Source organism: Vespula pensylvanica, chromosome 8 (assembly GCF_014466175.1).
Source record: "Vespula pensylvanica isolate Volc-1 chromosome 8, ASM1446617v1, whole genome shotgun sequence".
NCBI lineage: Eukaryota > Metazoa > Arthropoda > Insecta > Hymenoptera > Vespidae > Vespula > Vespula pensylvanica.
In genome coordinates, this window is record NC_057692.1 from 7,449,238 (window position 1) to 7,466,418 (window position 17,181).

A 17,181-nucleotide genomic window follows, 5' to 3' on the forward strand; every position below is an offset into this window, starting at 1 on the left:
GAATAAATTAAAAAAAAAACTTTCATTAAGTGCATTAGACGAACAAAAATAAATAACGATATAAGAAAATAATTATTTTCTTATTTCCTCTTCAATGAAAATCTTCAAACGAATGATTTTAATTGAAAATTCGAAGAAATTATAAATTTGGGGTCGAGAAGGTAAATATAAGTGAAAAGTAAAACTTAGAAATGTAATAAAAGCGACGATCTTTCGGAGTCTCGCTAAATCATTTACGACCGCATTTTCAGAGTGTATTCGATCAATGGACAAAAAGAATGGAATTGCAGTTCCAACGTCATTGTCCACACTTTGCCCGATCGAATGTTCGTTTACGTGAAACGATGTAAAACAGGCTAATATTTCTCGAAGGCAAACAATTGCAAATGAAAGCGTTACTTCGATAATGTCGTGCGTTAAAAAAAAAAGTAAAAAAAAAAAAAAAAAAAAGAAAGAAGAAAAGAAAAAAAGAAGAAAAAAAAAACAATGTTAAAATTAATACAGCGAAAGTAATAAGAAATAAATGTTCCTTATTCTTATTCTAATCTATTCTATCTATTCTATATCTTATTCTATATCTCGTCATTATGTGCGTACTCGGATTAAGAGGAACGAACACTTATCGTCGACCTTAAAACGCGCCGGTCCACATGCATGCACACAGAAGACTCACTTAAGAGAGTAAGAGAGAGAAAGAGAGATGACGAATTCTTGGCGGCACGATGAGTAGCCGTAGCGTGACTTAATTAATGCGAAACGTGGGGTTAGCACCATCGACAAAGTCGTCTTTGTCGTTGAGGGTAATAGCAAGAGAGAGAAATAGAGATGGTGGGAGGTAGCTCCCAGGACTGGGTCAATAAAGACGGTGTTTCGACTAATTGCGCGAGCGCTACTTGCTCGATGGAGAAACAAAACGATCGACGATCCGAGGCCAAGTAATTAGACGAAATGAAGAGCGCGATCAAATTTATTCGAGTTCGTTCAATGCTCGATCGAGTGAACGTGATGATTTATACTCTCGTAACTATATTCGAATTTAATCGATATTTATTCGCGTAAACGAACACTCGCAAACTTTAAAAATAATTGTTCTTTTTTTTTTTATTGTGAACAAGAACATATAACTTTTCGTATATCTCGATGATAAAATACGCGTTAAAAATTTTGTTAAGAAATTTTTTAACTAACCAACAAGTTCCTTTTTTGTAATTTTCTTGTAGTAATTTTCTTGTAATTTTCTTTTTTTTTTGTAATTTTCTTTTTTGTAATTTTCTTTTTTGTACACTTCTCATACATTATATACATGTATATAACATACGAGAAACGATATATGAATCACATTTGCATTTCTTTTTCACGAAATTAATGAAACTATTTAATAATAAAAAAAGAAAAATGAATTACTCATTTGCAGACGGATCGCGTTCCAATTGGAATAAAAGAGAGTGGGGAAAAGACAGATATAACATAATTTAATATATTACGCGTCAAACCGGTGTAACGAGTCATTATAATGCAAAAGTTTTTAATGAAACGCACGCTTTTTAAACAATTCACCGAATAGCTCATTTGCCAACCGGTGATTCGGTATCGTTTGAAAGACCGATTATTCTACGTGATCATCTCTTTCGTGGAACGTGATTTATCACACAAAAGGTTATAATCGGTAACATTGTTCCAAAGTGAAAACTTACCAGAGTGAACATCGCAAAAATTGCTCTTTATAATAAAGCGGGATCTATTTCGAACTAATTATTCGTTAAAATTCCCTCTAATTTTTATTAACGAATATTAAAATGCCGATATCGAGATCTTTCTATTCAACTTAATTGTTTATTGTTGGCTTACGTAAAAAAAAATTACGCAAAAACAAATTCGATCTATTCTTATTCCTTTGTTTATAGCAAAGATGTCTCTGTCTTTTTCTTTTTCTATCCTTCTCTTCTCGATCGAACAGATATTCTTATCGTTTTCTTGATGTCCCATTCTGAGCTACAACAAAAAGCTCTTTCGCTGATCGTGGATGTACAAAAAAAAAAGAAAGGTAAAAAAAAGAGAAAAACGAGAGAAAAAGAAAAAACCAATATCCTTAAGAAACGTATAAAACTCTGATATCCACTTTAATGTGATGTAATCGAACGAATAACGATAGAGAACGCTATTACGATGATAGTAATAGAATTGGAAACACGTCGTTTCGCAGCGAGCGAGGACAAAAAATTTAACGTCATTTACGTAACACGAATAAACCGTATTACGCTTCTCTATGTAAATCGAAATGTTCGGTGGCGTGCATCTCATTTTTTGTTTCTTTTTTATTTGTTTTTCATTCTTCTCCTTCTTCTTCTTCTTCTTCTTCTTCTTCTTCTTCTTCTTCTTCTTCTCCTTCCCTTTTTCTTTATTGCACATAATCTCGAAATGACACAACGCCACAAAATGACCCGTTCTCTGTTCTCCTTTTAGAATCTATCGCAACCCCGAGTTAACGTTATCATCGACCCTTGAAAATAAATAGCTCGCACGCAGGAATAGGCTCTATTTATCTGACGCCGAGAATAGAAAACGTAGTGGACTCGATGAACTTTTCACGACGAGTACTTAGACACGTGCACGTATCTCGTGATATTAACATCATTACTTTTACCCATTGAACATAATTTTTCTTCAAATTATTCATAAAACGATCGAAAGAGATCAGAAATAATAAACTCTGACAAATGTCGTTTCTGTTTGATGTACTTAAAACAATAATAAAAAAACAAGAACAAAAGAAACAGTAAATAAATTTCAATGCATACAAATTAATTTCATACGTAATTTTCATAAAAAAATAAAGTCGCTTTCAATTAAGAAAGTTGAAAATCGAACACTAACGGTTAATGAAACCTAATTAAATAATCTCGTATAATTATAAGAGTCGAGATAATCGGTAATGAGGTTCTAAGGTCGTACGTGGTAACCCGAGTGTTTCTACTATCTAACACTCATCTCCGTGCATCGTCATACCGTATGCGCTTAGGGTGATTCATGGTCACGGTGAAATCACGAATAGACACATCGGAGCACGATCGAGAAAAAGAAAGGAAAAAGAACGTTGATCCAAATATATACTTCTCGTCGTTCAAATGCATCGGACGAGACGAATGAACAGCAATCATCTTCCTTGTGAACGAAAAAAAAGGCTTACGAGTTTTCAATGAAATCGTAAAAAAGCATATCATCGATAAGTTATCGTAAATAGAGATACAATATTATCAAAACGGAAGATTATTTCTTATCGTTCTAATAACGTAATAAACAATTCTTCTATATCGTCTCAGATAAATAAACATCTTTCGTGTAAGATATTTACAATAACATACATGTATAATAACATGACCAAGGTTATTACTTAATATTATTAATAAAAAAAGAAAATAACAAATATGAAAGCAATGTTAGTCATACGTAATAAGATTTCAAATCGCATTTTTAAATTCAATTAAATTAGATTTAAATTCAATTAAATTACAAAAGTAGATATACTTGACGATCGGCAATTCGGGCTACGCTATTTTAAAATTACTTCCGTTCGAATCTTCGAACAGTGTTGAACATCAGTATGTTAGAGAAAATAGGTTCATCGAGGTGCGAGTCAAGCTAATAGCCGTGTCAAAAGAATCGCAAGAGAAAAGCGGGACGGTGATCGGTATCTTGTAGGAGGCACAAACGACGGAAGCGGATCCTCCGTGAAAGCTCTTACGAAAGCAGCGGATTAATTGAAAGAACGGCGTGCGATCAATCGAGCGTGGGTAAACCTATCGCGTAAAAGGGAGAAGAGAAGCGGCCTCCCGACCAATGAGAAAGAGAAAGACAGACATATACTGAGAGATAGGGGAGAGGAACAGAGAGAGAGAGAGAGAGAGAGAGAGAGAGAGAGAGAGAGAGGGAGATAGACAGACAGACGAGAGAGAGAGAGAGAGAGAGAGAGAGAGAGAGAGAGATAGCATCTCGAATCATTGAAAACGCTATAACCTAACCTCGATTTTCGATCTCGTTATTCCACGAGTCTTCGCTATGGAAACTTCGCGACAGAAAATATTTCCGTATTGCTCGCATTAACAAAGAAAAAAGAACAAACAATAATGATACATTACGATCGAGTTTTCTTACGAATGTTCAAAGGAAGATATAAAAAGAAACGGACATTTAAATGGATGGATAGTAGAGTAAGAGATAGAAAGTACAGAATGAGTAGGCAGAGAGAGAGAGAGAGAAAGAGAGAGAGAGAGAGAGAGAGAAAATTGCTCTCTCGTCCTGACGAAAGGACGACTCGATACAATCTCTCTTTCTATCTCACATTGTGATAATTTATAAGAAAAAAGAGCCTATGCTAATGGTAAAAACATTGTTAAAATGATCGGATGAATAGGAAAAATACGTTAGACGAGGATACGAGGGGAGTAGGTCGAGAGAGAAAAAAGGCCGAAAGTGTCTGGCACGGTGACACCCACCTTGCCAGTGGACCACTCCTCTTCGCTCTTTGTCCGAGTATTTTCTCGACCACGGTGACGTTTCCGCTCCTCGCTGCCTCGAGCAGCTCCTGGTCCTTCCCCATGTTCCATTTACACCGTGATCGGCCCTCGATATTCGACCGCGCACTTGTCAATTTCTGTTTTTACTACGATTACTCGCGTTTCATTGATCCAGCGTGGCCATCTTGCCGAAGCGACTGAAGCGCCTCCGTGCGGCCAGCGCTTGAAGCGCCATCGCCGCCGACGGCTGATGAACGTGCGACGAACGAACCTTAAAGAACGTGGGTGCAAGCAAGAGCGTTGTCCTCTTCGTAAACCCCTGTGAAAGAAAGAGTGAGAACGAGAGCGTGCAAACGAGAACAACGTAGGTTACGATCCCACACGAATTCTCCCGAACGAACGAACGAACTAACATTAAACGACAGCTGTTGCGCCATTACTGAATTTTCGTGTTCTTCCAACAAGAATCAAGTTTATACGTGTTTCCTTTGTTATTATTTTTATATATTATAAATTTCTTCGTTTTATCGACGAGGTTTCATCAATACACAATGAAGCGTACCGTTCTTGGGTTCTCTTTTATCACATTATGGTTATTCGTAATTAGTGAACAAATTCAAGAGGCTATCACGTCCTCATCAACTTTTGGTAAGTATAAAATTTAAAAGGTTATATGCACTATTTTTAAATCAGTTTTCGATTCTTTGATTTGTTCTGTCCATTTAATACCAAAAGATTTCTCTGTTTTCCCTTTTCTTTCCTTCGTTTCTTAACACGTGAGAAGCATTTTGGAAATTATTTCTTTAATTTTGTTCTGTACGTACATGGTATCTTATCAAGATCGTACTTGTTTATATATTCTTATAGAAGTTAGGTGAGAATTTAATAAAATATTCATTAAAATGCTTTAATGCAGATGGTATATAAAGCTTTCAAGAAATATGAGCTTGTCGATAGCATGTTCGTGAAACATATAAAAGGAAATAAATTCTTTGTAATCTTGAAGTGGCAACCAATAGTAAAATTAGGATCAATAAACCAATAATACAATTAGGATCATTACATTATATAAAACAAATTAAGGAAATATAGCTATTTAGTAACTAACCTTCTTTCTTTATACCTAACCGTTAAGAAATGGCATATAGTAGTTTACATGGTAAAATTAAATATCTAATATCATAACAGTAAGACAAAAATGATTTTATCTTCAAATACCTTCTATGTGCATTAGAAAACACTTATATTTCTATATAAATATTATAGTTATGTTTGAATGCGTCGCTTATTGTACATACATAGTTTAAGTATCATTCATAAACCGAACATATATAATACTAATCTTGTAATAACTATCCATTAAACTAGCGATACTGAACTGCTACTAACATTTGCTGTATCGACTATGCATGTATATTAACTGTATAATTATAAATATTAAAATAAAATCTAACATTATTAAAATAATGACGTTGATAATCAATTATAATTAAATATATTTTTCCAACGTTTTCTTTCACTTCACACATTTTGTCTCATTCTTATATCATTCTTTTAATATAAGAAGACTCATATTTTTCTCATTACAAATAAAATATATTACAAGATTATAACGATTATTTAATAAGAAAATATCCTTGTTTTTATCACAGGAGAATAACATTTTTACAGATGATAATATAATCTCAATATCGTTATTGAATTATCGAAAAAACGAAGCTGTTAAAGAAAGGATAAAGTTAGCTCCTACAAACAATTATATGATAAATATTACCGCTATACCACCTACCATTTCATTTCTTATCTTTCAAGTTCATACATATCAATATAATATTACTCTTTCGTATGACAAATTAAATCTTAATAAGGTATCAAACAGAAGTCTATTTGGATCTAACGTCGGTTTATATATCGTACCAAAGAAGAAGGAAACGACGTTTTTCATAAGAAATAACAACGTTCGACATGTCGAAACTCTATTGGCGGTCGTTCCTTATTTAAAGCAAGGTGGGTATACAAATAAATATGATAAATTAGCATATTATTAATATTCGAATTATTGGAATATCCTTTGATCGATTTTACAAATTTCGATGTAAAACAAATTGTTGTTTCTTAATATTCCAAATTATTAATATAGCAAAAAAGAAACAAAACCAATCATTTTTTCTATATCATATATACATATACATACATACATACATATATATATATATATATTTCATCACTCCTACACAAATTATACTCGATGCTGAAACTATTTAATTGCGCACGTTGTAACAATAAAATTGATCCCTTTAAATACATGACCGAAAAAAAAAAAAAACGAAACATTGCAAGAGAGAGGGTGGGAGGGAGTTAGAGGGAGGAAAGCAGAGGAATGATTTCCAAAAATCTCTGTTACATTGCTGGACAATTTACCGATTGCAAATCCTTTTCCCTAATCCGATAGCGGCGTGTAAAATAATGTTTTTGCATACTCGCAAAAAACAAAAAACATAAAAAAAAGAGTATCTAAAGGGACCCTCGAAACACGAGAAAACGTACGTTGTACGTTTTTCGCGAACAAATCCGCATCGACACCCGCAAATCTCGGCAGCAACGCTCGTAAAGTTCGATCTGGCAGCGACAGATATCTCTGTTTCTTTCTCTCTCTCTCTCTCTCTCTCTCTTCCTCTCTCTCTCTCTCTCTCTCTCTCTCTCTCTCTCTCTCTCTCCCCCTCTCTCTCTCTCTCTCTCTCATTGTTGCTATTCACAGCACCAGTACCAGGCGGCTGTAACATGGAATTCAATATCGAAGTAGCACCATATCAAAAGCTATTCGTAAACGATTCGATCGTTATCCTGGATTCACAACCTGCCTCTTTACCACTCACGAGCAACGAAACTCAGAGAAGCTGTATTTTTGCAGAAACATATCGCCTTTTTCTAACAAAACAGGACTATTCTATAGAGAGTTACTTCAATGCTATTAGCAGTATGCTCACTGTCACGGATATTCTTCGTAATGGTGAAAAGGTACATCTTCGTCGAGAAAATATAATAAAAAGAAAAAAATATTTCATTATTCATTCAATGACTCCTCTGCCCTTCCCCCTCTCCCATCACCCGTCCGGTCCAATATTGTTTTTCTCACAAGACGTGTTGATTCTTGAACGAAAACGATTACGTTGTTGTAATAAAATTATTTATTCTTTGTTAATCGATTAATCGATAATCAACGTTGAATGATAAGAAAAAATATCTTGTAGAATATAAATTTATTTCTTTTTTATTTGTTTTCTTTTTTGGTTTATTTGTTTCATTATCAGATACCGGCACCGACCATAAATCCGTTAAGAAGGATCAACAACCTTTATTATGGAATTGGGACCGTCTACGCGGCTATAGCTACTTATGGAAATGATTCCTCGGCTTATGTACCAACTTTCACCTATGGATTCAACTATGTTCTCCATCCAGAAGATGATAAATTTTTAAGTACGTTTCCACATCCTACTTTATTAAATTGGTCACTAAGTTATTGCTCAAACTTAGCAATAATATAATATTAACACACATATAAGAGATTTTCTTATTTTCGTTTGTTTTACAGATGATACGCTATCAAAGTTATTGTGCATTTTAACGTGTATCGTTGGCTCCTTATGCGTCTTACAAGGACATAAATATCCCGAAATGGAGTTCGTCGTGTACACAACATTCTTTGGTGGCATTATCAGTTACATCGTAGTTAAATCTTTCGCAACTTACGACGTCAGAAGTAAATAGCAATATTTATGATCGTTAATTTTTCGAATAATCTATCTATGGCTTATTGATTGATATCAATCAAATTTTTTCTTTTTTTTTTTTTACAGCAAATATTATATTGAGCTTAATCGGAAGTTTCCTTTTTCTCCTCGTGGGTGTTATTTCCTGTTTTACCAAAAAATACATAAACGTTCTCTTTTCCATACTTTTTTTCGGATTTCTCTGCAGCTCGATCTTCTATTTCAATGTAAAAGGTAAAGTAATTAATGACAAACGCAGAAAAAATAATCGCTTAACTTTTATAACTAGGACAGAAATAATTAGAATAGGTCTAGCTAGCAGATAAAAGTTTGTTCAAGTGTAAAGGCAAGTATAGGCGTTTATCAGCATTTGTTTGAAACGCATTGAAGCTCCGCTACGTAGAGCTTCTAAAATTGATCTCGATACATTTATTACGAAAAATGTATAAATCCTAATCCTTTGAATTAATTTAACGTCCTAAATTAGATACTTATTTATCTATTTTATTACAGCTCTATAAATAAAAAAGAAACAAACAATCCTTTTATTTTATTTTCGTTCGAGAAATTTACGTCCGAAAAAAAATATTTTGATGGACCAAATATCCTACTCAAAATTTATAAGAAAGAACAATCAAAAGAAATAGATACTTCGTAATATACTCAAGAAATAGTATCGATGAGAGCGGAAAACAAAAATATGCTAAACGTGTTTCTTCCCAATTTAATCGTTTTTAATACTAAAACGAAAAAGAGTGAGAGAAAGAGAAAATACGGGTATAGGGTGTATGGGGGAGTGAGAGTTGGCCAGCAGGCCGAAGTTAGTTCGAGTTTGGCGAAGGGATGAAACGCGGAGACTTCGTGTTTCTCCCTTTTTCGGGGGTAGCTTCTATCAATGTTGTCCGCTCATGTGGAAACTTTCGACTGCCGAATCCCCCTCGGTGCAGGGAGTAGAAACGGAGCAGCATCCGCGTTACCTCCCACCTTTCTCACTATACACGAGGACGAGAACGAACACCCTCCTCACCCTTCCATTCCGTACACGCGCGTACTTTTCTGCGCGTACAATGAGCCTTCGTCCACTCTCTCTTTCTCCCTTTCTCCCTCCCTCCCCTTCTTTGTCTCTCTCTCTCTCTCTCTCTCTCTCTCTCTCTCTCACTTTTTCTTTCCCTATTTCTCTCTTTCATATTGCTTTCCAGCTTCAAATCCCACGGAACGATCTAACCAGCTTGAAAGATTTGCATTTACCTAATTGTGTCCCCTCCGTATTTGCTTAGTACCAAGACCTATTTAGATTACCCGCTTTTAGTAGGCGCAACCCCATGTCGAATTCTCCTTGTTTCTTTCTCGAACTCGAAGAAAATGGCACTTTTCTTTTTTACGTATTATTTTTATCCTTTCAACTTATCCATATCGTTTAACGAAATGGATATAGGATTTTACGAATCATCGAATCGAAAGAATCATTTCGATCTATATATAATCATTTTCGTACGAACGACATGGATCAGAAATTCGCGTTATCATTTCTGATTAACCTTTCAGACTCTCCAGCAATTTTGGAGAACGACTGGTTGTTTTGGCCGATTTATTTGTTCATCGCGCTCATCGTCATGATTATTCTAATCGCAATGCCCTGCTTTGCTCTTACTCTGACATGCGCTGTTCTCGGAGGATTCACAGTGGTCTTATCGATCGCTTATTTTGCGAACTCAAATTTGGTCTACATCATTATCAACGTTATCAGGCGCCTGACTGTATCTTGGTTCAATTATGCGATCGTTAGTCTTCCGTTACAGAGCAAAGGTAATCAATCGTTGAATTCATTTTTATTATTTGTATTAGTCATAGGTGAAAAAAAAAGAAAACAAAAATACGAGAAAATATTGATCCACCTTTGTTTTTTATTTTTTCCTTTCTAGATATGATCTTGATCGTGTTTTGGGTTTTTCTGGCCATAGTTCGTATCCACAGTGAGGGCGTTTTTAGAGATTTTTTCAACAATTTGTACTGGAAAGTGTGTCGACGTGATTTTAAAAGTATTGAATCGGATAAGGCATTCGAAGATATACCACTTTATAAATATAGAGTATTAGACTATTTCAACTAGAAAAAGCGACAAGCAAGTTGCCATTGACTTTCCTATCGTTTGTTTTTATTTTTATTCCTAAGGTAAATCAACTTGTTTCCGTTCTTTCTTTTTTTCTTTCGTCGTTAGATACGTTATGTTACTTAGAAAGATAGTTATAGATTTTTTCTACATTTTATAGTACATGTACAAATCTATCAGTGATTTATTTTTTAGATTTTTTACGAATAGAAAAAAAGAATTATATGCCTGCTTATTTATTTTGATTAGTCACTCGTTAAATATATTTAGTTTTATAATTTCGTTTAGGTTTCTTATTAACGAAATATGATATTGTACCACTTACCTACAATTTTACATTGAAAGGTTAATGTGATAAACGATCGTGGTGCAAAATATGTAATTGTGTTATCGCAATATATTCGTATTAAAAAGGATGATATCGCAAACGAATGCGATCATAACGAACATATATGTTCATGTCATTAACGCGTACTCACTTCGATATATATATATATATAGTCCTCTCTTCCTTGTTCCAACAAGTGCACTCGAAAGTTTGCAATCTATACATATGCTTTAATGCAATGATGTGGGTAAAGAATGTGACTCTGTTAGGATTAAAATGAAATAACATTTATTGGAATCGAGACAGTGACAGCTAACAATGGTTCTAATTTCCTACTACTTACAATCTTAAAGGTAATCACAGCAACAATATTATCTCATTATTCACAACACTTACATTGGATTACGGTCGTATTAATATATATGCATATACGTACGTAATATTTTATATACATTTTTTATTATTTCTCATTAATAAATTTGCTTATACTCATACACTGTATTCATTACTAGTATCATTATTACAGATAAGAGAAGTGTTACGTGACCACTTCCACGTCATGTTTATTTAAATTACTTGCTGATAATCGTGGGAAAGAGATAATAATGCCGTTCGATTGGATATTAAAAAAGAAAGAATATAAAAATAATCGAGTTACGAACTGAAATAATAGAATATTCTACTCTGCCCTATTAGAGTAGATTAGTGAGAAATTTACGATAATAATCCGTGCAGAGAGCGAGCAAACGAGAACAATTCGAGGTTTCTCCCGGACATAGATAAAGACGCAGAAGTGGTACTTACATAGTGAAATCAAAACGTACGTAGATGTCTCGAAACGATCGGCAAAATCGATAAGGGACCTCGACTTGAAGATTTTCGAACGTTTTATTTTGAAAAAGATGACGAATGAAAGAAATGTAAAAGTATCGTAAAAAGTAACGACCGACAAATTCTATCTACGAATCTACAATCTGTGCTCGCTTCTGTCCCTGCTTCTATCCTTTTTAATTTCATTTTTTTTCCAAAAATATAAATTTACTAGAGAGATAATGTACATTATGATTCCACGGTCGAGCGTATTAAACGCGTCGCGTAATAAAAGCGCTTGATGATCGAAAGAGAAAGAGAAAAGTTTGCGAATCTACGAGAAAATATCGTTCGATTCGTTTCCTCTACGCTTTTTACGGAACTCGATGGAGTAGATAGAGAAAGGTAATGGGGAATGGTCGCGATGGCGATGATGAATAGGACAAACGTTATTATGTTTGACATGTCGTTAACTTTTTAACACAAACGTATAGGTATTCTTCGTGATTAATTATTGACCGTATGACAAATTGTAAGTGCTTGTTTACTATATTTATTACAAAGTTCGATTCGTCGTAGCCCATCCCAGACGTTTTTGGCGAGAACTCGCGGCTTTGTTTCTCGGTACGCGATCGTCGACAATCGAGAGAGCTTTCGTGCAAATCGTTGGGGGGGAAAGGGGGAAGAAGGAGTGAAAGGGAGAGAGAGAGAGAGAAACGAGAGCAGTCTGGATCGTTTAAAATTCGAAATAAATGCATCGTCGGTGACTCGTCGGCTTTTACACAGCTTCCGCATCGGACTCGGAGATCGATGGACTAATTATTCAGCGCGTGGCACTCAATTAGCAAAAAAACGCGTTGTTTCGTTCTGCTTTGTGCATCATTAAAAACATTCGGTCGAATCAACCACGTCGCATCCATCGTCACGAATCTCCAACGGAAGTTACAGGTGGTTGCCGGATAGGACGACATATTTATTTTTGCTCGCGCGCGCAATAGAATTTCACTTTCCCGTTGAATATTTAAACCGGACTGTGCGGTGAATTAGAAAATGCGATCGAACGATGGATTTCGACTTCGTGGAAGAAAGCTTCTTTCTTTAAAGCGTGCACGATTGAACTCCGTGATTGTGACGTTAATTAAAAGAAAATGACCCGCGCGAATTTGTTCGCCGGTGCGGAAATCAATATCGTTCCGAGATCCTTTTGCGAAATTTTCGGAATTTTCCGTTTGGATACGCTTCGACGATCACAAGAGAACGACGATGATCGCGCGTACGATTTTAAGCCACGGTTCTTAACGTCTGAATTTATAGCGACGATCGAAGTTTCATATATTTTTGTTCTTTCTTCTTCATTCGTTCGTTTCTCTTAACTACAACGTATATACAGTATGCCGTATGATTATCGCTAATTTACATGTCTACGATCTACCGAGAGTAACAAATGCTATTTTACAATCAGCTTTATACAAGAAAAAGAAGAGTAAGGATTAAGGGGATTAGGTGAGGAAGAAGATGTAATTTGTCAAAGGAAAAACGGAAAACGAGAAGAAAGATCGACTATCAAAATCCGATGCGAATGTCGAGCATTGTTTCCAATCGTTATTTCGAAAATTAATGCTTCGAGGATCTTTCTCTCGCAGAATTTCGACATCGATTCTCTAAACCGTTTCACGAATTTTATAAAGCTACAAATTTGTGGATTCCTCTTATTAAATAAGATAGCTCGAACGAAACGATCGAGCTATCGATTGGATTTCTACGAATGATCGGTAACATCGAGTGTTTTCGAGTCGGAGAAAAAAAAATTTACGGTCTGAAAACGCATATGTACGTTAGTTCGTTTTTCTTGGTTCTGCGTTTTGTTAAAAAGAAAAAAAAGAGAAAAAAAAGAGAGAGTTTACCCTGTGATTAAACGTCGACGTGTCAACAAAAATTTTGCGATAAATGCACGATTCGTTTCAAGTTTGTAACCTGATCTTTCCTTCTTGTCCCGTTCTGAGTTATTAAATTACGTGTACTCTCTTTCTTGGTATAATTCGTCTCGTCGACGCACCGTCATTGCGATGAGTTTCACATTTTTTAATGAACCGATAAGAAACAAATGTTCCTCGACATTCTCATGATTTCCCTTTAGAAATCTCCTGTCATTAAGTTCACGCGATGAACTTGTTCAAAATTTTCTACGTATATATTTCCATCGAATCATTAGAAAAGTGTAACTGATATTGATTTCTGATTGGTTCAACTTAACGAAATGACAATAACGTTTAATATTCATCTACGTAAAAGGATTACTTTATGACAAAAAAGAAACGCTAAAGGCTGCAAGAAAATCGATTGAAATGATTCGAATCGGCTATTTCAACGCAACGCCGGTGTATCACCGAAAAAAAATTTCTTTCCAACGCGATGATGTGTGTCTTAATTTATATAATATCGTGAGCGGTGAAATATACCCTGTGTGACCCGGGTCATGCGTATACAATCTACGAGATCTAGACGATACACGGATGATCGTCACAGAGACATCGATATTTTCGAAAAAGTTCAATTTTAAAAACGCAGGTAACTTCGCATCGTTGATCCGATCAAATCGAATCGACGTAAAAATAAAGAAATACCTGCTATAGCTATTGACGTAGGTATTTCTTTAACGTATACATCTTTTCTTAGAAGGAATAAGATAAATAATTAAACAAGGATTCGTCGAGATAAAGCTGAAGATAAAAAGAAGACAAAAATTAATGATGATTAAGAAACGTCTCACCGATCAACGATGCAAAGTCCTCCGAACTCAGTGCGAGTAGATGAAAAAAGTAGGTGAGGTATCCGGTTCGAGGACGTCATCAGCGCCGAGCGACGTTTCGAGGCCTCGCTTGACGGGAAAATATCGTAAGTCTTAGAAAAAGGTCTTTCTCGCTGTGGTTAGAAGTCTCGATGAATTCTCGATGATTCTCTCGGTCTTTTTCTTTCTTTCTTTCTCTCTCTCTCTCTCTCTCTCTCTCTCTCTCTCTCTCTCTCTCTCTCTCTCCCTCTCTCCCTCTCTCTCTCTCTTTCTCATTTGAGAGATAGAGAGAGGACCGCGATGATGCGTCTCATTCATTCACTGGTATCGGAGGTATGTACTGGGGTCGTTGCCGGTGTGCTGCTCGGCTGTTGTTGCTGTTGCTGGGACGCCGTCGGTGGTTGTGCCGGTATGCCGAGACTGGCTAAAAGCGGTCTCGAAACGGCACCCGGTGTGACCGTCGGTGGTGGCGGGCTCTCCTGCCCCACGAGCAAGCTCGCGGGCGGGAACCCGAATAGCTGGGATCACTGGAGCCGAGGCCAATAGCTGCCAGTCAGGTCCGGAGTCTGGGATGGTATCTGCACTGGCACCGATACGCCTGCCGATATTACGCCTGAAACATATTCAAGGTCGATCGCTTGCTTTACCTTCCTTTCCTCTCATGCAAAACGACCTTTCTCTAATTTCTCTCTCTCTCTCTCTCTCTCTCTCTCTCTCTCTCTCTCTTTCTCTCTCTCTTTCTTTTTTTTTCGTTATATTTACTTTTTTATTCGCGAACAAAACTCGAAGGTCTCGGAGAATTCCTCACGAACAGAGAACGTTTAATTCGCGTTACTATTTACCGATATTGATCTTTTGATTGACAAATGATTAGAACTCTTTCAGGTAAATCGTACGTATAACTACAGAACCATCAATCGCAATCATTTCAACCATAAAATTAATCCGACAAACGTGGTGGCAACGTGGAATATTAATCCAATAAGGACACTATTTCGAATATCCTCGTTTATACTCATAAATATTATATATAGCTATTTTTTTCATATTCGTTGATTATATTTAAACGTTAGATAGAATGTGATCAAGTATCTTTTATAATTATATTCCTTAAAGTAATTTTGTTAGAACAAAATATATTAATTGATGTTATCTCATGGTACAAGACTTTTAAATTGAAGATATATATTATTTCACTTTGCAAATAATTATCAGTACATTTATATAAAATATAACGAAAGGATTTCTTTCGATATTAAATGAATCTTTCAAAATTATCCTTTCAAAAACATAACTAAGAGAAAAAGGAAAGCTTTACCATGGATGCATGCATTAACCTTCATTACGTTGATGCAAGAAGGAAGAAAAAGCGAAAATGTTCTCAACGGTGAACAGTGTCTTCACCACAACCGATTACTTAACTATGAAAACGTACTCCTCTCTGCAGAGACATAGGTGCCGAAAGAAAGAGAAAAAGATAGATAGAAGAAAGACAGAAAATAAGGTGCAATGATAACGAGAGCGTTGTAGAAATCTCCGGCGTTGGCGCACGTAAAGCGATTATGAAGGATAATGGCGTGTAAGAAGAGAAAAAAGGAAGGAAAGATAGACACCGTGTTAAAAGAGAAAGAAATATATATATATATATATATATATATATATATATATATAGAAAGAGAAAGAGAAAGAGAAAGAGAAAGAGAGAGAGACGAAAAGAAAGAGCGGAAAAGAGAGTAGGAAAAGAAGGCCGCGCGTGTTCCGCAGTATTCCACCATTCTACATCGCTCCACTCCATTCCTGTAGGTACGCCGCGCACCCCCGTATTTCCTCCCCTTTGGGTTCGCACGTTATTGAGCGCTCGCCCAGCCGAGGCGAGACCCAACCCATCCACATCCTCTGTTCACCCCTGTACATTCTGACGAGAGTGAGAACGAGAGAGAAAGAGAGAGAGAGAGAGAGAGAGAGAGAGAGAGAGAGAGAAAGGAAAAAGCGAGTAGAAGGGATAGAAGGGAAGGGTAAGTAGGGAGGAAGAGAGATACAGGACGAAGAGGATCGACCCTCGACGGCTTTCGTTAAACGGGAGAGGGGTGAGAAATAGAGATGGATAGAGAAAATGAGAGGAAGACAGAGAGAAAGAGTGAGTGAGTGAGTAAACGAGTGAGTGAGTGAGTGAGTGAGTGAGTGAGTGAGTGAGTGAGTGAGTGAGAGAGATAGAGAGAGAAAGAGAGAGAGAAAGTCGAGAAAATGGAAAATTCAGGAGCTCTACGTCGACGGGGGTGGAAAACCGCCGAACATCCCATTCTTCGATTCAGCCCGCCGGCGCCATGCGAGATTTGTTTTAAAATCCTTTTACAATTCCGTGGGCGAGCGTCGACCCGCGTGCTATAACCACTTGGACCACCCCTCGCTCTTCTAGCTCTATCTCGCTCTCTCTCTCTCTCTTTCTCTCTCTCTCTCTCTCTCTGTCTCTCAGAGAACGGGGTTTGGTCTATGTAGATTGCGTGCGAAGAGGCTCCCAGGTAATCCTCGCCGCTTTATTTTGCACTCGACACTGAGCACAAAAAAGAAAAAGAGATAGAGAGGAAGCGACGATTCGTGAATAACGAAGAAAATTCGAAACAAAAACGGACTCGACTCTGTTCTACTCTCTCTCCTAGGAAGAAATCTTCTTGTTCTTCGATGCGAGTTTCTTCTTTCTTTTTTTCTTTTTTTTTTTTTATATTAGACTTATTTCAATCCTTTAAGGTACCCTAAAAATGCTCGTCTCGGAAAAGCCCACACGAACGTTTCTTTTGTAAATAAAGCAACGTCGATTTAACGCATATTAAAAAAAAAAGAAAAAAGAAGCAGATGAATGG

At 36.2% G+C, this 17,181-nt stretch overlaps 3 protein-coding genes across 7 annotated transcripts in view; 1 reads left to right on the forward strand and 2 right to left on the reverse strand.

Moving 5' to 3' along the window:
• LOC122631127 (ankyrin repeat and SAM domain-containing protein 1A-like) overlaps positions 1-4,728 on the reverse strand; it is a 50,424-nt gene extending 45,696 nt beyond the window's left edge. For all 3 annotated transcript variants that reach the window (XM_043816420.1, XM_043816421.1, XM_043816419.1), the window contains exon 1: positions 4,494-4,728. In XM_043816420.1, the coding sequence (XP_043672355.1) occupies positions 4,494-4,597 (104 nt within the window). In that variant the 5' untranslated portion in view covers positions 4,598-4,728. The remainder of the gene's footprint in view (positions 1-4,493) is intronic.
• Positions 4,729-4,856: 128 nt separating this feature from the next.
• On the forward strand, positions 4,857-13,737 carry LOC122631128 (transmembrane 7 superfamily member 3-like). The gene is made up of 8 exons (XM_043816422.1): positions 4,857-5,162; positions 6,186-6,521; positions 7,273-7,532; positions 7,826-7,994; positions 8,110-8,277; positions 8,375-8,521; positions 9,833-10,093; positions 10,210-13,737. Exons 1-8 carry the CDS (start codon positions 5,066-5,068, stop codon positions 10,395-10,397), a joined length of 1,626 nt encoding a protein of 541 aa, XP_043672357.1. The 5' UTR covers positions 4,857-5,065; the 3' UTR covers positions 10,398-13,737.
• Positions 13,738-14,106: 369 nt separating this feature from the next.
• Positions 14,107-17,181, reverse strand: part of LOC122631130 (paired box protein Pax-6-like) — a 28,611-nt gene continuing 25,536 nt past the window's right edge. For all 3 annotated transcript variants that reach the window (XM_043816426.1, XM_043816427.1, XM_043816425.1), the window contains exon 9: positions 14,107-14,936. In XM_043816426.1, coding sequence (XP_043672361.1) covers positions 14,848-14,936 — 89 coding nt within the window. In that variant the 3' untranslated portion in view covers positions 14,107-14,847. The remainder of the gene's footprint in view (positions 14,937-17,181) is intronic.

Excerpts from the sequence above, each read along its gene's own strand:
- LOC122631128 (XM_043816422.1), top strand. The coding sequence starts at position 5,066 with ATGAAGCGTACCGTTCTTGGGTTCTCTTTTATCACATTATGGTTATTC. Across the intron at positions 7,995-8,109 it reads AGAAGATGATAAATTTTTAA|ATGATACGCTATCAAAGTTA; the intron begins GTACGTTTCCAC and ends TTTGTTTTACAG. Across the intron at positions 10,094-10,209 it reads TCTTCCGTTACAGAGCAAAG|ATATGATCTTGATCGTGTTT; the intron begins GTAATCAATCGT and ends TTTCCTTTCTAG.